This window comes from Phacochoerus africanus, chromosome 5 (assembly GCF_016906955.1).
Source record: "Phacochoerus africanus isolate WHEZ1 chromosome 5, ROS_Pafr_v1, whole genome shotgun sequence".
NCBI classification, from domain to species: domain Eukaryota; kingdom Metazoa; phylum Chordata; class Mammalia; order Artiodactyla; family Suidae; genus Phacochoerus; species Phacochoerus africanus.
Genome location: NC_062548.1, coordinates 99,058,463 through 99,078,402, shown reverse-complemented (window position 1 = coordinate 99,078,402; position 19,940 = coordinate 99,058,463). Strand labels below are relative to the sequence as shown.

The window sequence follows — 19,940 nt, the reverse complement described above, 5'->3', positions numbered from 1 at the left end:
AAGACATATGTATTTTCTCATGCACTTTCTGTGGCTCAGGAATTCAGGAGCAGGGCTAGCTGGATGGTTCCGGCCTATGGCGCCTGATGAGATTGCAGACAGGACATTAGCCAGGGCTGTGGTTGGCAGAAGGCTCAGCTGGGGCTGGAGGATCCGGTTCCAGGATGGCTGACACACATGGCTCATCAGTCAGTGGTGACTGACAGCAGGTCTTAGCTTCCCGTAGGATGGACCTCTCTGTCGGGCTGCTTGAGTGTCCTCAGGACATGGCAGCTGACTTTTCAAGAGAGAGCAAGGTGGAACCTGCAATGTCACACTGCTTTTTCATTTCTGCAAAATCTTTTTGGTTACAGAAGATAGCAGGGCATCTCTAGTCATTGTAGGAAGAGTGAATTCCAGGAGGCAGGGATCCATGGTTGGGGACAGGGTCATTTTGGAGACTGGCTCACTCAACCCTTTCTTTTTCTCTCCCAGAAAGTGAAGTTTCTTTCCAAGTCTTACCTCTAGGGGGATTTCAGTTCTTTCCTCTCAGGCGTCTCACAATCCCTTAGGGACAGCCAGACTCACAAGCACTGCAGAGATGTGGCAGAGATATGCTTGGGTGGGGTGGGGGGGCATTGCTAATCTTTCACTAGGGATTCTCGAGACTCTTAAGACTGTCCCATAGACCTCAACCTCAGCTTAACTTTTGTTGTCTAGTCCCAGTTAATGCTTAAGCCAAGACCTACTGAAAGAGCGAGCAGGTGACTACACAGTATTCAGGGCCCACCCTTCCAGGTTAGGCAAGTGCCATCTTCCATAAATAAAGACATGACTCTTGGGCTGCCCCGAGGTAGTGAGCTCTAGCATGGGAATTGGGCTTGGGGAGGGAAGGTGGGTAACGTTTAGCCATAACCACTTCTTTCCCAGGGCCCTGGTGACCAAGAAGGTGTATCTGCAGGAAGTTTGCTGAGACTCAAGGCAGAGCCTGTAGCCAGTCATATTGTCCTTCTAGACAGAGATAACATACGTATTTGGGGAATTTGGTTTCCACTTGCTCTTCATTAGCACAAAAATCTAAGCTAACTAACTGAATCTCCCTTAAGCATCTGTGCCCTCAGAATATTTTCTCAGGTTCATTAAACTGGAAAGAGGAGTTCCCATCATGGCTCAGTGGTTAATGAACCCGACTAGCACCCATGAGGACAAGGGGTTTGATCCCTGGCTTCGCTCAACGGGTTAAGAATCCGGCATTGTCATGAGCTATGGTGTAGGTTGCAGATGCTGCTTGGATCTGGCGTTGCTGTGGCTGTGGTGTAGGCTGGCGGCTACATCTCCGATTAGACCCCTAGCCTGGGAACCTCTATGTGCCACTGGTGTGGCCCTAAAAAGACAAAAAGACAAAAACCCCCAAAACTGGAAAGAAAACAAGGGTTTCCCCTTCCCCACCCCCATCTTTTGTTCTTGATGGTTTTCATTTTCTGTGTATGGGAGTTTCTAGATACGAGACTGAAAATTTAGCAGATGTCTTTATTGTCTGGTAAAGCTATGAGAAACCCATTTTTCTCCTTGCACTGTGGCTGTTCTTTCCCCAACATTCTCATATCACTATAGAAGACAGCTCATGGAGAGAGAGGTGTTTCTGAGGCTCTAAGAGGCAATTCTGGGAATTCATTAGTTTTTCTGGACTGCAGTGTTCCCTGGCTGGCAACACTGAGGTGTTAGCTGCAGGGAGGCAGGAAACTGTGTGAGTGTGTGAGAGTGTGAGTGTGTGTGTGTGTGTGTGTGGTCAGAGCCTGTGAGCCTTGAAGCAGCATAGAGTTGGATTAAGGGATGATTTGCTTTCTGTTGTTAAAAACATTATTGTTTTTGACCTCTTCATCCCTCTCTCCACATGCACAGTTCTGGTCACAGTCTCAGTGGACCATAAGACCCATCAGGAAAAGTTGAAGCAATCTTTTGAAGCCAGGGGAAAGATATAAGTTCTGCAGGCACCAGATGATGGTGGCTGTTTCTGTACAAGGATCTGGGGCTTGTTCACCTATGTTAAGCCTCCTAAGGAAGGTCCATCCCCCTAACACCCTGCCCTGGGGCCTGGGTTACTGGGAGGAAGGGGGGCTCACTTCCTGGTCAGTAAGGACCACAGGATGGGGAGAGTAAGACAGGGAACCACCTGCTCTCTGGGAAGCTTGTAGGGCTCTTTTGGCCAATGACCGGCCTGGACTTGGTGCTTTGATAATCATCATATTTATTTCTTGTAACTTCTTTCTCCATCTCCTTTGTCTTATGGGTCTTTCATTGCCCTTGTTGTTTTCTTGTTTTTATCTTGACTCCCCTGAAAGTATTCTTCCTTCCCAGGTAGTCTGGTAAGAATTAACGACCTGGCCAACTTCCTGGGAACTGAGCTCAGGACTCCTAGATCCCTCTGGGAAGGGCTATGGTTTTTCTTTGGAATTTCAGCTTTAAAATACTAGCAGCAATACACAACTGCCTTAGCCCACAAAGGAGTTTGAAGAAAACAAAGTGAGTTCAGTGTTTGGTATTTTGGGAAATGGTGCAGGCACTTACCTTTGAGAAGCTCTGGGGAGCCTGGGATGAGGCGGGAAGGGGCCACTTGGCATGAGAGGGTGTGATTTTCAGTGCATTCTGCTTGAACCTTCCTGAATCCTGCCTGCCGCCGACTGGAAGATGTGGAACAGCTGGTATCAACAGCACTGGCTGGCTGGGGGGTTTTCAGTCAATAATCCCATAATCTTTTTGTCTGGGGTGCCTGTGGCATTAAAAGCCTTATTACATATTTGAAAATAGGAGAGGTCGTCACCTTTCACTTGGCAAATGACACCCCCCTCCCTATGATTGCCAAGTAGCCCCTGGGACTTGACAGAGGTCAGAGTGCTGGCTAAGACTTGTGTGACTGCTCCCCCACAGGTGTTTTCTAATAGAGCATTTTAGAAACATGAACTCATGGCCACGAGCTCCGCGGGGCTCAGGTAATCAGGAGTTCAGCAACAGCTAGGTTTCCTGGGATGTGAATCACAGGACCCATCACTGGCCCCGGCGAGGACTCTGGCCCCACCCTTGGCTGGTGCCCCACTTGGCTAATTTCCCGGGATGAGAAGGCTCTTTGAGCATTTAGCAGGCCTGCCTGGAGGGGTTTTGCTGTGTGGTTTTTCTCCTGGCAAGCAGTGACTTTTCCTGGGTACCAGAAGTGTGCGCAGCAGCTCCCAGGCGACTCCCGCATGTAACTGTGAATGGGGTTTGGGGGGGGGATGAATGAATGTGGACAGGCAGGAGGCACGGAGCCTGGACACTGCCTGCTTCGGCACAACCCACCTTGTTCAGTGCTTCTCTGTGTTCCCACGTGTGTCGCAGCAGAGCCAGGATCGTGGGACTGGGGGCTGCCCTCCCCTTCTCCCTGAGGCTCTCTTCCTCAGTGACCATCCCATTGTCCTGTCACCACCGTGTTGGACCTCAGTTTACACTATGCTCCCTACTCTGTTAAGCATCCACATTTTTCACATTCTTTCCCGCTACAAAGCACACACTAGCTAAAAGTTTTTTGTTTTCATCAGCGGACAGAGCATACATCCTGCCATGAACACAGACCAGATTCAGAGAGAGAAGGAGATGGCTTACTTTAAATGTGAGATGCTAATCTTGAAATGCCACTGTGCTCTCCTGATTAGATTACACACGGAATCACGCACAAGGACCATGCCAAGCCTCTCCTCCTGGACATTTCTGCTTTTTGTGTGTGTGTGTGTGTGTGTGTGTGTGTGTGTGTGTGTTTTAGGATTTTTATTTTTGATTCATGCCTTGTGGCTCTCTGGGAAGATTTAGATAGCCTAAGTCTGATCTCTCTCAAGCAATTCATTGCTGTTTCCTCTTTCCTGTTTTGAACAGAAATTTTCTGCAATGTATTGTGTGAGGACAACATGTAGGACACAGTCTTTGGTATCACATAAATATTTACTTAATCATTAAAAACTCACTGTCATGTGGCATTTATTTTACTTGAAACTATCATCATCCATTTTCCTCATGGAAAATAAAGGGCAAATGTGCCGCTTCTTCGAGTCTCAGTACCTCGTTGGTTTTTTTGTTGTCGCTCTGTTGCTGTTGATCTTGTGTTTTTTACAGTAAGTCCAAAAAGTCAATCTGGAGATTGATTGAGGGGGAGACTGAAGTAAAAGTCCTCAGAGACCGAGTGGGGAAGGTTCCATCTCGCCTCTGTCAGGAGCACCCCTTCCCCATCATAACCACCACTGTTGGGGCTATCACGGTCATTCCCAGCTTTGTTAGTGGGGACCTATCTATTAAGGACCAAATCCAAAATATCTGAGTACAACAATTTAGAGAGTGGCTATTGTCCATCCATGGTGGCCAAGAGTCTGTGCCCAGAACGGGGCCTGGCATCCAGCATCCACGTAATACCCATCTTTTAGGATGTACGGTTATTTTTTACCCTTCAGAAAGCTTCAGTGTGTATTTCTGCCCATGTCATTTGAGTGCATTTATCCTTTTCTCTTTCTCATTGTGTACACATACACACTATACACATGTCTCTTAGTTCTTTTTCTACTTAGTGTTTCTTGGGGGACTTAGCATATGGACTTTTCAAAACCATTATGTTGAATTCTATTCTGTGGGTACATTACGAATTCATTAATCCCCTTCAGCTGTCTTTTCTCTTTTTAATAAAATTTTTTGGGGTATAGTTGACTTCCAAAGTTGTGTTTAGCTGTTGTTTCTAAGTCTCTGGAGGAGAGCTGGGGGAATGTGTGGAGAGTCGTGCACCGCAGCCAGGAAGAGGCTTCCATTCCCCCTGGCAGAGGTCCCAGGCTATTCCACATCCTTGGGAGGTGTGGATGGATGGATGGATGGGTCAGGGTGGGAATCCTTGAACTGACACTCACTGTTAGCTGTGTGCCCTTGAACAAATGAGATACCCAACCTCTTGGGGCCTGGATTTCTTTATCCGTAAGTCAAGAATAGTACCACCTCTTGATATTAGAGGGTGTCAGTCACTTACAGATATATATGTAATAATGTCTCATGCATATGTAATGATACCTGGTATCTGTGTAACAGAACCTCATGGGTATATAACATAAGAGTGCCTTGCACATAGAATAGTACCTCTGATGTAAGATGCTTAGAATGGCACTTGGCGGGGGGGCCGCATACATGGTAGCTGTTATTTTCCAGCTTCTGAATTATCCAAAATTTGACAGCTATTTAGACAAAAATGCCAGGATGGTTGAATCATTTACTTTGTGTTGTGAAATAACCTGCCTTAAGGACTGGATTCATTCTTTGCTTGGGATCCAAGAAAATCCTTCTGAGGAGTTTCCTAGCCTTTTCTCAAACGAGTCATATTTCTTACTGTTTCGTGCTGGAGCTGAGTCAGCCCTCCTTGCCCAGCCTGGTCTTCCCAAGAGTTCACCAAATCTGAGGATGGAGTCAGCTTCTTCAGAGCCCCTGATGGATGGGGTGGGGAAGGCAATGCCCACGACCCCTCTTTTACTCACAGTGGCAGCTGCAGACCCCAGCAGGGGCCGGGTTGGGGGTGAGGCCATTTTATTCTCCTGTAGTAAAGAGATGTTATGTTGGTACCTGGGCGAGAGAATGTGCCATCTTAGGGTTTAGGCAGAGCCATTGTACCACCTTTGCTTGATGAATGAGAAAACGGAGCCCCAAAGAGAGTAAATGACTTGGTTTAGGTCATAAAGCAAATTGGAGGCAAAAGCAAAATTTGTCTCCTAGTTCTTCATTCAACCATACTGGTAGAAAGAGAAGGTCATAAAAGAGAATTCAGAAAAAATAAAGAAGACCCCCCATGGCATCCCAGCTTGTGGGAAAGACTCCTGCATGCCCCGAACATCAAGAGTAGGTGACCATCCTGCAGTGAGTTATGACAGTGGTGCCCAGAGGGGGCTGGTCATGCATGTTGGTCTTTCTGGTCCAGGCTCCCAGGTCAAGAGTGGGCACTGTTGATTATTGGGCATGTGTCCTTGATACACATACCCTGGGAGGAAGAGCTGCCATCTGGGAGGTCATAAGTTTGAACCTGTTAGAAATTCCCTAACAGCATTTCAAGCTGTTCTCTAAATGAAAAACATTCCAAGAGCACTGAGATTAAGGGTATTTATGACTTTGGGTTGGGAACAGTGTTCAGTCTTGTCAGCTCAGCCCCCTTTTTGTGCAGGAGAAGATGAGATGGAATGAGGGAGGTGGTGATGAAGCAGTGATGCCTTCAATAATCAGACTGGCCAGGAGAGACGGCAGAGAGCTTGGTGCCAGGGGCTGCCTCTCCCCATGTCTGTGCGTGTCCTTCTGGTCTAGACTGAGAAGTCTCAGCCAAGGAAGAGGGGCCGGGTGAGGTTGATGAACAGAATAATTGTTGAGGTGTGGGATCTTTTTGCTTCTCCCGCCACCTGCCTGCAACCTGTCATAGAGTCTTCTGAGTGTTGGGGTTGTAAGATACTCATTGATGTAGAAGCCCCGAGGAGTTTGAGCTTACAGGCAAACCAAACCAAGGAAAAAAACATTCCTGGAGTGTTGTTGGAGGTTGGGGTTACTGAGGATCTCGTAGCTTCTTCATAGGGTGTCTCCTTAGCTTTATGCCTTGGTGAACTCTTGCTGGATATCTGACCGGTCTTCATTCCCATGGAAAGTATCACAGGAGTTATCCAACTTTGTGCTGGCCCCTCCTGACTTGGGTCACTCCTTCTACTGTGTGGCAGATGCAGCCATGATACAGTCTGTGCAGGGCTGGAAGGGCCCTCTGGAAGGAAGGCCAGTGTTGGTTTTGCCTTATGAGCTGCAGTAAATGATACATCACCCAGGTGGGCGTGGCTGAGTGCATCCAATGAGAGCGCAGAGCATCCTTCAGAGCAAGTCACAGGCATAGGAGCAGGCTGGGTAACTCTTCCCTCAGCTCAGAACCACAGGCAATTGGGAAGCTGATGAAATGTATCATTTCTCTCCTGCTCTCCATGCTAACATCTGGTGCCCTTTCTTCCTCATCCATGCCATGTAGCTCCCCACTCCCACAGCAGGAGGGGCCCTTTCAGTACCTAATGCTTTAGGCAGAAAGTCATTAAAGAGCATTAGAAGATTTTTTCAAATATAAAAATGTATGATCCCCATCATCCTAGTATGTCATCATAATTCTTTTATGTGACCTTCAGCCTGCGCATATTTCTTACATAGGGTTGTATACTGTGCCTTGTGTTTTCGCAATATTGTACCATGTCTCCCCATGTTCCTATGCAGTCTTTCCTCACCATTGAAAAATTGCTATGGCTGTAACATAATTCACTGGGCCATTCTCCTAATGTGAGACTATCAAGTTATTTCTATTTGATGGCTGATTAGGCATGTGATGGGGAACATCTATGTTATAAGGGTACAGCTTTTAGTTTCTGTTTAGTTATTGACTTAGGAGTTAATGCCTAAGGAATCACCTAATCAAAGGATATGAATCTCTTTGTGATGTTTGCTATGTATGGTAATATTGCTTCTGAAAATATTATGTGACATTGCCTCTAGCAGTGAATAAATAAATCAGTTTCATAGCTGCCTTCCCGGGAGCTGATAATACCATTTTAAAACAAATGTGTTTCTTTATTAGGCATTAAATGGTATGTCAGTGGTATGTTGAGACTGCTTCAGTTTACATTTTAAGAATTCCTAGTAAGAGTGAATATTTTATTTGTCCTCCTATGAATTTTATGTTCATGTCGTTTACACACTTATCTATAATGATCTTGATGAATGTATTTGGATTTGCTGATATGTAGACCTCTGTTGTACATTTGCCCTTGAATTGGAAACTAAGCAAAAGGGAACAGACAAATTCACATAGAAAGACAGTTTGTATATTTTCATAAAAGTATCATAAAAAGGAAAAGTGTCAAAAAAATTGTTCTCTATTAGGACGCTAAAGAGACATGGCAACCAGATCCTATGTATGAGCTCTAATTAGCTCCTACATTAGACTTCTAAAAACAGCAGCAACAATAAAAGACATTTTGGGGACAATCAGGGAGATTTGGATATGAACTGTATGTTGGATAATGTAAAATCAATGTTAAATTTCTTGATTTTGATACTATGGCTATGTTAAAGAGACTGTCTTTGTTCTTAGGAGATAAAGCTGAAGTTTTTAGGTGTGAAGTTCAAACTATGGTTCAGCCAACCTATATATATGTATATCATATGTTGCATATTATATAACAATATATTATTATTATAATCATGTATGTTGTAGTTAATCATATGCTAATGATATTAATATATCATGCTATATTATATGTAATTATGTAATATATAAATTATACGTGATATATTGGATATACAGTATATTGATATTATACACACAAATATGTCTATACATGATATATTGGATATATAGTATATTGATATTATACACACAAATATGTCTATACATTTATAAATCTATTCTTTTTTTTTTTTTTTTTGGCTTTTTTAGGGCCGCCCCTCAGCATATGGAGGTTCCTAGGCTAAGGGTCCAGTTGGAGCTGTAGCTGCCAGCCTATGCCACAGCCACAGTAACTCGGGATCTGAGCGGCACCTGCCACCTACACTATAGCTCACAGCAACGCCAGATCCTTAACCCACTGAGCAAGGCCAGGGATCGAACCCGCAACCTCATGGTTCCTAGTCGGATTTGAGCTGCCCAGGGTCGAACTGGGGGGTTTGGATTTTTGTAGATCAGGTTTGTGGCAAGTAAGGACTATTGAAAAGATTTGGGGTTTTTTTGATACTATGTTTTTTTTCCCCCCAGATTATAAAAATAGAATATTTGAAATATACTGAAAATATGAAGCAGAAGTGAAAATCACCTCTAATTGTGCAATTACATGATGATTGTCATGTGTATACTTGTTAGTCATGCGTGTAGACGTTGTGTTAGATTTGGGATCTTCCCATGAGAATTTGCTCGGCTGAGTCTCACCCCTTAGGTTGTGGCCAAGTAGGAGGCGGTGGGCTTTCTATACCCAGAAGGTGGACAATGTCAGAGACCTTTTTGAAACAATAAGCCCCGTGTAAAAAGGAAAGCCAGGCAGGCTGGGGGCCAGGAAGCAGGGGGCCCAGGAACAGACCCCTATCTGGGTCACCGGGCCATGCTGAGGATGCAGCCTGGGAGCACTGAGGGCTGCCTCCCAGCCAATTGGGAGCTCTGCCTATTTGCTTGGGGGCGGCCTCCCTCTAAAAGCACACGCTGGGCATTTGCTCCCTGTTGTTCTCGCTCTTTTTCTCCTTCAGTGTGACTTTCTCTCCACCCCTCCCTTCTCTAGATGGACAAGATGCCCTTGGATTAAGCAGACGTTTGGCTCTTACATGTGACCTCAGCGGCAGGGAACCTTATATTCCAAGAGGAAGGAAAGATTCTTCCCCCCAAGGACTGTTGACACTGTTATGCTGGGGAGTCAGACACTGGCTGGTGCAGGAGGAATGGGGGAGGGCATGGAGCTTTCCCAGTGCATGCATGTTCAGTTGTGCCATGCTGGGGACCTGCCAGGGCCTGCCTGAGAGTGCCGGGAGCCTGGCAGGAGACCCATAACCTGTCTCCTCTGCCCTTGGGGGAGCCACAGGCAGTTCAGCTCTTCCTGGTGAGAGCTTTAGGGACTTGCGGTAGGGAGAGTGGGCTGTCCCTCAGGGCAGCGTGTGGCCAGTGGAACCGTGACCTCTTTGGTTTAGATTCTGGGCTCCACCACCAGAGAGCTGTATTAATGGAAACAGGTTGCTTGAACCTGCAAAACGAGGGTAAAAGCAGCTGCCTTCAGGTAGGGTGGTTGTCAAGAATCAGCGAGGTACTGCATGTAATGCATTGAGCATAGCACCTGCCACAGTGTAAGCCCTCAATGAAAGTTAGCTCCCAGCCTCACTGTGTTATTCTGCTCAGGGGGCCGTGACAAAATACCACAGGCTGGGACAGAAATGTATGTCTCACCGTTCCGGAGGCTGGAAGTCCAAGATAAAGAGGCCAGCATGGTGGGGTTCCAGTGAGGATGCTCTTCTGGGCTTGTCGACAGCCGCCCTCTCATTGTGTCCTCATGTGGCAGAGAGTGAGCCAGCTCAGGTCTTTTCATGTAAGGGTATAATCCCATCGTGGGGGCCCCACCCTCGTGCCTGCATCTAAACCTAATTAACCTCCCAAAGGCTCCCCCCTCCACACTATTGCACTGAGGTTTAGAGTTTCGTCATATGAATTTGGTGGGGCGGGGCCGGGGTCGTGGTGGCTGATGTTCAGTCCCTAACAATTACCGTCATCGTTTTTTGTTGTCCCTTTGCAGGGCGTTCTTAGGTCTGGGACAGTCTTTGATGGGCAGGGAAGGAAGACGTGAGGAAGCTCTTTCGGTCTCCAGTAGGGTCTCAAAACCCACGGGGGTGGGTCTTGAGCCTTCTGGAAACTGCTTTCAGTGTCCTGTTTCCCTCTCCTTTTAGCCTTTGGGGAAAGGCTTCTTCCTTGTCCTGCCGAGGTAAGAAGGATGATGTAGAAAAGCCAGGTTTAAAAGACAGCTGCTTCTCTGAGCTGGGCAGCTGGGTGCAGAGCAGAGTCACACCTTTGCCTCCTCTGGGCAATGGCCCTTGGGGCCCACAAGCTTCTCCCCGTTGACAGAGGACAGTGCCGGGAGAGGCCCCGGGTGAGGAACACCAGCCGTCCAAGGTCTCACAGCTCACAAGTTTAAGCAAGCTTTGAACCTTGAGCCTTTCCACCCCACACCCTTGCAACATGTAGCTGGGGTGGGGTGGAGCGGAGCGGCCTCACCTGGAGCTGGAACGGGACTGGGATGGATGCTCAGTGCAGCTGCCCAGGGCGAGTGCACAGACTGGGCCTTCCCATCATGCGATGCTCGCTCCTGGAGCTGAACAGTGAGGCTCCTCGCGCCCTTGAATCCCTCCGCCGACGGAGGCTGCCCCCACACTCCCTCCCACCTCCAGGTCTCCTTGGCTGGAGAAGCCCACCCCGCAGGAAGTTATTTTCAAGGTGCACTAACCCTGCCCATGTTTTCTTCTCTGCTCTTGTCCTCCTCCAGCCCCTAAAGACAATGAAGAACGCGTGTTCCGGGAGCGCATGCGGCCCAGGAAGCGGCAGGGGGCAGTCAGGCGCAGAGTCCACCAGGTCAACGGCCACAAGTTCATGGCCACCTACCTTCGGCAGCCCACCTACTGCTCCCACTGCAGAGATTTCATCTGGTAAGGCCCCCTCTCTCTCAGCAACCTCTAGTTAGTTATGCCTTCTCAGCAGCAAGAAGCATGGGAACGGGTTGAGATGAGAAGCTGTGTGCAAAATGCTGATGCGCTTTATTTCTTTATTTGACTATAGAAGACTTTTCTGAAAGGTTAAGTGTTTGGTGCTTGGGGGATAAAAGGAAAGAAGGAACTATGGTTCCTGATAACTATATTTAAGATTTTTATAATGGTAGTGTGTTTCTTTTATTTTTCTTTTATTTTGTGTTTTTTTGTCTTTCTAGGGCGGTACCCGCGGCATGTGGAGGTTCCCAGGCTAGGGGTCTAATCGGAGCTGTTGCTACCAGCCTACGCCAGAGCCACAGCAACACCAGATCCGAGCCATATCTGTGACCTACACCACAGCTCACAGCAACGCTGGATCCTTAACCCACTGAGCAAGGCCCGCAACCTCATGGTTCCTAGTCAGATTCGTTTCTGCTGTGCCACGACGGGAACTCCAATGTGTTTCTTTTAAATGCTTATATTTTAGAGAGACAAACTGAATTATTTACAAATAAAACGATAGGATGTTTCAGATTTGGTAGAAGAAATAACCTGAAAGGAGGGGCTCGGGCTCAGGGTAGAAATGAAATAAGGCTGGCCGTGTATTGATCATTTTTGGAACTGGGTGATGGGTACATGAAGGTTCATTATATTCACCTCTCTATTTTTGCATACATTTGAATTTTTTTTTTTGCTTTTTATGGCCACATGTGTGGCATATGAAGTTTCTAGGCTAGGGATCGAATTGGAGCTGCAGCTGCTGGCCTACACCACAGCCACAGCAACGTCAGATCTGAGCTGTGCCTGTGACCTACACCACAGCTCACAGCAATGCCGGATCCTTAACCCACTGAGTGAGGCCAGGGATTGAACCCGCATCCTTACAGATACTAGTTGGGTTCGTAACCCACTGAGCCACGATAGGAACTTCCTATAATAAGTTTTAAAACCATCAGATTGCCAATATTTATAACCCAGAGCAGTTCTTAGTAACTGTGAGAGCTGATGCTGCCAGGATGCTGAGATTTCAGAGGGAGCGTTGGCTGGATTGCTCAGGGAAGGCTTCCTGGAGGAGGTGGCCCTTCTCCTTTCATGATGACTACAATTTTGATAGGCAGAGATGGTAAGTAGTGGACCTTTGCGGGAGGTGGAGAAGGATAAAGGAGCCCTGGCCTTGGGAATTAGAGGGGAACTTTTAATGACTATCTACCATGTGCCAGCATCTCTCTTTGGCACTGGAAATCTCTCTTTCCAGCATCCTATGAGCTATGTATTATGAACCTCATGCCACTAACGACAGTACCAAGGCTCGGCAATGAGACTAGCCTGCAGGCCTTTAGCTCGGAAGTGTCAGAGGCCTGATTCCACCCCTGCTGAGTACGACTAATGGCTCCTGCTCAGCCCTCCTGGCAACCTCTCTAGCGCTTTGTAAAGTTTGCCAACATACTGGGATCTCACAGGGGAGAGTGAGCGAGGCCAGACGGCAGCAGCAACCCAGATGGGGGACGATCAAATGGCACCCTGCGGGCCACCGTGTCCAGAAATGCCTCCTCTCATGTGGGTAGTTTTCGAAAAACTAGTCACAGAGGTCAATACAGATATCTGAGGTGACGCAGCTCAGAGCCAGCTCAAGCCGACTGAATCAGAAGTAACTCCCCTGGGTGTTCCCGTCGTGGCTCAGTGGTTAACGAATCCGACTAGGAACCATGAGGTTGTGGGTTCAATCCCTGGCCTTCCTCAGTGGGTCCAGGATCCGGCATTGCCGTGAGCTGTGGTGTAGGTCATATACGCGGCTTGGACCCTGTGTTGCTGTGGCTGTGGTATAGGCTGGTGGCTACAGCTCTGATTAGAGCCCTAGCCTGGGAACCCCCATATGCTGCGAGTATGGCCCTAAAAAGACAAAAAGACCAAAAAAAAAAAAAAAGGAAGTAACACCCCGTTCCACCCATAGACACCTCTTATTCCTGGGGCTGGCAACCCTCTGACCTCCCCTCCTGTATTTGGGTCATGAACTGGGGGACTAGGTTTTGAAAGCTGCGTCTTAGAGCCTCAGCTCTCCTCTCAGCCCGTGGCCAGCGCCTCTGGACTCCAGGTTTCCTTAGCCATAGCCCGCTGACTTCTGGCTCTGCTGTGAGCTGGACACTGTAGGAGCTGACCGGTTGGTAATAGTGTCCTGAGGACAGGGCTTAGGCCACATTGGTTAGGTTGCTCTGTGTCCAGGATGAGGCTAAACCTTCCCTAGGGGACCCTACTCTGGCCATGGAGTCACTCATGTCGGCCTTCACGTACATGGCAGACTGACTCCCTGCCCCCCCCCCCATAATCTTTGGCTGCTTCTGGAAGGTCCGGGAACATGCCTGCCAGCAGCAGCCCTCCTCCATGATTATCCCCAGAGGAGGGCCCGCTTGGTGACTGGAAACCTGCAGAGAGCAAGCAGAGGCCCCCTGACTTTCCAGAACATGGCTGGCTCCCCAGAATGGCTATTTGTATAGGAAACCAAGTCCTGACACTGGCCAAACTTTGTGCCCATTCCAAGTGGTAGGGCTGCCCTCTGTGGGCTTTCAGAAGGTGTCATCTTAAGGATCCCATAGGTGGGAGTGAGACCAGTGTGCTGCTGGGTGGACCCCAGCAGCATTGGTATACCGCGGGCAGTGGTGGAATGGTCAGAATGGGGTGGCTTTGGGTGGCTTTTGACCTGCTGAAGTTCATTTTCTTAAGGGTTGTGCTCTTCTTTTCAGGGGTGTCATAGGGAAGCAGGGATACCAGTGTCAAGGTAAGAGGGTGTTGTATGAAGTCAGCCCATGGGGCCCCGTGGGTTGATCCAGATCACCCCCGCCCACAGGAAGTGGGTGCTGGCTTGCATGACACTCAGAGGCCCTGTATGCTTGGCAACGCTCATGCCCCCTCTCCACCGAGCAAGGCCCTGCTTTCCTCTGTCCCTGCCTGGCCATCTCTACGTGTGGGACCACCGTCTGCAGGTGTCCCAGGAGTCTCAGCCTTTTTGTGCAGCTGCAACGGGGAGCAATTCTTTCTTCCCTGTGAACATAAGACTTGAGTCAGAGGCTCTTTGAACCCCCCTTCCCCCGCCTGCCCCGTGTCCTGAGCCAGGTTCTGTTTGTCCCATCAGCTCCTTCACTCTCTTACTCCCTGAAGAAGCTCTCTCACCAGCTTGTTTCATTCTGTGTCACTAACAGTCCTTGCTCGTACTTTTTTTGTCTCGTCTGTACCATCATTAGCTCCTAAACATTTAACAGTCACTTGACGTCATGCACTCACCCCCCCACCCCACCCACCCCGCCAAGTTAACTGACTGCAAATGCAAGGTTATGTTGTCCAGAATTGGAGGGTGGGTATGTGACCAGGTCACGTTGAGGCTTCTCTGATTAGAGCCAGGAGACCCTCCCATCTCCTCGGCCAGCCTCTGGTTGACGGGGGTCTCACCCCAAGGCACTGGCATAGCTTCTGTTGGGCACAGCTGTGTTCCGGGGGTAGCGTGCACACATAGAATGGTTCTTGGGTTACTTTCAGCCACCTACTGCCCATACTGACCTGGAACACCTAAAGCCGGAGCCATAGGCTACTTGTGGGGGAAGTATTAAATTAAATGGAAAATGTTAAAGGGCAGCACGGAAGGGGCACCACCAGATGAAAAAGCTTAAGAACTTCTCTGCCACCAAACAGCCATCTGCCTGTGGCCAGCACCCCTATCACCCCAGCCGACCCTGACAGGACCCTGAGTGGAGCCTAGGTAGTGGCAGTGCCCTGGGTACACAGTGCTCCCGGGCTGGGCGATTGTTCCCTGACCTTGGCACTTAGAAGCAAGAACATTGATCGGTACTCCTGGAACTAGAGAACTGCTGCTGCCCTTTGAATATAAATGGTCCATTCTTCTCCAGAGCATTGAGGAAGCCCTAATGGCTCTGATGGCAGAGTGCTTCGAAATGACTGCATGGAGGTAGGGCATTCCATTAAGCCTGGGCGACGGAAGGGGCACGGCTCCCCTCTTCCCTCCCCTGAGACCCCATGGAAGCTTTCTGCCCCTCCTCGTCGCTCAGGCCTCTGTGTTTTGCTCTTCGCAGTTTGCACTTGCGTGGTCCACAAGCGATGCCATGAGCTCATAATTACGAAGTGCGCCGGATTAAAGAAACAGGAAACTCCCGACGAGGTAAATATTTATAACATTGACATTCTGGGCTTTCTTTACAGCCATCCCCGCCCTCCAGTGCCTCCTCTGTGGTCCCCAAGAAAAACCTTATCTCACGGAGGTCCCGTTGCTTTCTTCATTGTGTTGATCAAAAATGAAGGGAGTTGTCCTCTGCCTTCCGGCGTGAGGCACAGTCTTTAGAATGAGTGCTGCTCTAAAGCCTTGGGTTTGTGTGTGTGGATATGAGGCCAAGGGCTGCGTGATGCCCACTCGAAAAAACCCACAAGGAAAAAGTGAGTTGTTTTATGTCATTATCTCATCAGAACAGTGAAGGGCTCACTGACACGTCAAGGGCTCCACACAGCTCATAATCAGTACGAGACACAACACACGAGCAGGAATCTTATCTTTATGAAGTGACGGGGGAGTGGAGCAGGATTAGCAAATCCGAGAAACACTTACAACAACAACAATAGCTGACATTTACGGGGTACTTACCGTGCCCTGATCTAGGCCCTTTGTCATATATTATTTAATGTCATAACAACCTCAGTGAGATCCATGTTGATATTACCTTCCCTTTCCAACAGAGAGAAGAGAGGCAGATAAAGGTCAAATTAACATGCCCCAAACTTCCCAGTGAGTCCTTAAAAAAGCCATGCTCAGGAGTTCCCGTCGTGGCGCAGTGGTTAACGAATCCGACTAGGAACCATGAGGTTGCGGGTTCGGTCCCTGCCCTTGCTCAGTGGGTTAAGGATCCGGCGTTGCCATGAGCTGTGGTGTAGGTTGCAGACGTGGCTCGGATCCCGCGTTGCTGTGGCTCTGGCGTAGGCCGGTGGCTACAGCTCTGATTCAACCCCTAGCCTGGGAACCTCCATATGTCGCGGGAGCGGCCCAAGAAATAGCAACAACAACAACAACAACAAAAAAGACAAAAGACAAAAAAAAAAAAAAAAAGCCATGCCCAGACCCAGCTAGTCTGCGCCAGAGTCTGAGCCCTTGACTGCTGGCTGTGCTGTGCCATCTTAATCTTAGAAGCGAGTGTTGGATTGCCTGTTAGGGTACCTGGTCGGGGGCAAGGAAGAAGGAACATTCAGCTCGAAGTGAGGTTTCTTCTAAGTGACAGAGAGAAGCTTGGTTCTGCTAAGAGATGTAAAAACCTTTTGGGAAAGATGACAGGTGGGACTTTTAAGTTAGAGGAAAGAAGCTGTGTTCACAAGAGGTGATTTCTTGACGTGCTTTCAATTCTCGGTGAAATAAATACTACGTAATCATAGGCCATTAGAATTGGATGTCAGAGAGAGAGGCCCTGGGTGGGTTTAATAATCCGATGGGTTTGTAATTTGGCTTCCAAAATAAGTGACTTACAGAGCGCGTTTACCTGCTTCTTAAAAATAATTCAACCAAAGGACATCCTGGCATCCAAAGCATTTTTCATCTTTTATCTCCTTTTGATTTCACACCGTCTCTGGAAAGCGGAAGGGGATGAGGCTTGGATTGAACATCCCATGTCCCCGCAGGGCAGACAGCCCCGAACACCCAAGTTATTTGCAGGGGTTCTGCCGTCAGAGCTGAAATTGCAAGTCACTGTCTCCTGGGCCCCCTGACTCCTGGTCCAGGATCACAGTCCAAAGTCTATTGTAACCCTTGTGACTTTTTCAAGTAAATGAGAGAAAGAGATGGTTTGCCTGCTGTCTGTCTGCCTTCCTTCCTATGGACATTTTATTGAGCAGGTGTTGAGCACTTCCTGTATGCCAGATAGTGTTCCATGTCCCACAGAAACAAAGGAATATGTGATTCCTGCTCTCAGGGATCTCATAAGTCTTAATATGTTCTTTTTTTTTTTTTTTTTTAAATCAACCACGAACCTCTACAGCCCTCTAAAGCTCTTTCACACCTCCTTAAAGGGAGTCCCTGTGACTTCATGCCACGCAGGCTGGAGGGTTGAGATTTGAAATGCACTGAACCCAGCCTAATCTGTGACCTGGTTTTTCTGACTGCATTTCCTGGCCTCTTGAGCAGTGAAAAGAAGTCACCAATGAGGTTTCTTCCCAAACTTGGTATATGGCCCACAGGAGAGAAACCACCTTGGACTGACGAAGGGCACGTTGGGTTTCCTAGCGGGTGGGATGGCTTGCCTGTCTGGATGCTCTCTGGGGCCAGTCTCTGAGTTGCCATCTCCCTGGCACATAACAGAGACAGACCTGCTCTCTGCCAGGTGCAGCATTGAGGGGACCATCTTCAAGTTCACTTTTTTGTCTCACCCCCACAGTGTGAGGCACATACACACTCATCACACACACACCCCCAAACCCACCTGGCTCTGAACACCAAGCGTCTAATGTCCCATGACTAGGTGCTCTGCCAACGGGCTCCTGGAACTTGGCACCATGAGCCCTTAGCCGGTGCCCGGCCCTGTCTTGTGTCTGTGGGGTCACACTTAGGACGCACACCCCTGCCCACACTAACCAAGAAATGTGCTCTCTTTGCATCGCCTTCCTTCCTTCTCTTCCTCTTTTCACTTTTAACCTGCCAATTCTATTTTCTTCCCCTACCCTCCCTCCCCATGTTCTTTCTGTTGGTCTCACCCACCCCTCTGCTGTGTGCACCCGTGCCACTGCCTGCACGGGGGCAGCCTTCCCGGGTGCCTGCGGTCACTCTGATTCTACGGGCTGGTCTTGTGTTCATGCCGTCATCCTCACAGCTCTCTGCTACCTTAGTGTCCTTAGTGGTTGCGGCTGAGAGTCACATGCTCTCCAGCCCCATCTGACCCTCCTAGTCACCTGGGATGCTTCCCTGCCTCTTCACCGTGGCCATTGCCACGTCCCTGGGGGGCTCATCCTGAGAGGCCACGAGCCTCAGTCCAGCATGTCTACAGCATCTGCAGGAGCAGAGTAGACACGGTGACTTCCCATGTCCCCCGGCCAAGTAGGGTTGACGTGACTGTATTCACAAATAGACACCCTTGTGCCACACATCCGAGGGGGGCTGGGCATGATGTCTGGAACTCGTACGGAGGCAAGAGCAGGCAGCCCGTGCCTCTAAGGCAGGGCTCTGTAAAACTCTGGTCCAGCGCAGGGACGGGCCAGTCCTTGTTGCTGGCTGATAGGGAGCTTGTTAGGAAGTGGAGTGGCCCTGAGGGCGTGTGTGCGCACAGCCAGGCTCCGGCATTTGGGTTCCATCCATGTCACATCCGTGACTGGGCCCAGCTCCCTCCTCCTCCTTAACCCCCCACGAGGGCTTTTCCCTCCCTAGGCAGCAGTGAGCCAAGGACAGCTTTTTCGCTACCTGCTGTCCACTCCCTCATGCCCAGAGTAGCAAGAGGGACACTCTGTGCAGCCCAGGGGGTCTCAGGTGGTGGACCCCTGGCATTCTGAGAGGGGCAGTTTGTTCGTGTGGCTGCTCTGCTTGAGGTGGAGGTGGAGAGCCTCTCCATGCGGGGCCGGGAGGCCCCAGACAACCCCTTGCTTCTGTGGAACCCTTGCCCTTCCACTGGTGGCATCTCACTGACTCTGTAATCCTGTGACATTGGGTGGGATGGGGGTGCCATGTAAGGAATCCAAAACTCTAAGAAGTCAGGAAACTTGGCTGAGACCTCATAGGGGGCTGGTGGCAGACCCAGGCCCACACAGTTCAGATGCCTGGGCTCCTCCCCTTCCCCTCTTGCCGCCTGGCCTGCCCTTTACTCCTTTCAAGTAGTAAGTGGCAAAACAGCAGTTGAAAAGCCAGGGCTCGGACTCTAGGCCTGTGCCATCAAATTCTGACTCTGCTCTTAATCTCACTGCACCTTAATTCCCTCCTCTGTGAGCTCATGCCTACCCGTACGGTGGTGCCTGACCTGTGGTCCCAGAGCTGATGGCTCAGCACCTTCTCTATTAGCATAACTGTGACCCACAGTGCCCACAGCCAGCTGTGCTGGATTCATAGAATCCCACATCCCCCATGGAGCTGACAAAAGACTGCCTAGCTGTGCCTCTGTGCTCTAGCAGCCTCAAAAGCACACAGTGACAGCTCTCTAAGGCCAAGCGCTTGGTGCAGATTGAGCGCTGGGTGCCGTGGGAGTTGGAGGCCTGGAGTCCCCGGGGATGAATGGGGAGCAGCATCCCAGCAGAGTGGCAGAGAGAGTGGGGTGAGGGCCCAGAGAAGGAGCCTCTGGTCACCTCATTTCCCAGAGCAGCTCTCACAGCACGGAGCTTGGCAGTGATCCTGTGTTTTGCTGTCCCTGCAGGTGGGCTCCCAGCGGTTCAGCGTCAACATGCCCCACAAGTTCGGGATCCACAACTACAAGGTCCCCACCTTCTGCGACCACTGTGGCTCCTTGCTCTGGGGCCTCTTGCGGCAGGGGCTGCAGTGCAAAGGTAAGGTGCTGGGTCCTGCCCGCCTCTCCCCCTCCACCTGTGCCCCTGATGTCCCTGCCCCTTAAAGAATCTTCCTTCTTGTAGCCCCTGCGTGCCTTCAGGGTTTGGCCGGAGACTGAGCACAGGCCAGGCATTTGCTAAGAGGTCTCTGTGCACACCATCCAGGGCACTTGGCAGAGGGAGCCTGAAGA

At 49.5% G+C, this 19,940-nt stretch overlaps 1 protein-coding gene across 2 annotated transcripts in view; it reads left to right on the top strand.

Annotated features, from left to right (window-relative positions):
- Nucleotides 1–19,940, top strand: part of PRKCE (protein kinase C epsilon) — a 514,416-nt gene that overhangs the window by 310,817 nt on the left and 183,659 nt on the right. For both annotated transcript variants that reach the window (XM_047782147.1, XM_047782148.1), the window contains 4 exons: nucleotides 11,049–11,208; nucleotides 13,986–14,020; nucleotides 15,327–15,412; nucleotides 19,620–19,749. In XM_047782147.1, the coding sequence (XP_047638103.1) occupies nucleotides 11,049–11,208; nucleotides 13,986–14,020; nucleotides 15,327–15,412; nucleotides 19,620–19,749 (411 nt within the window). The remainder of the gene's footprint in view (nucleotides 1–11,048; nucleotides 11,209–13,985; nucleotides 14,021–15,326; nucleotides 15,413–19,619; nucleotides 19,750–19,940) is intronic.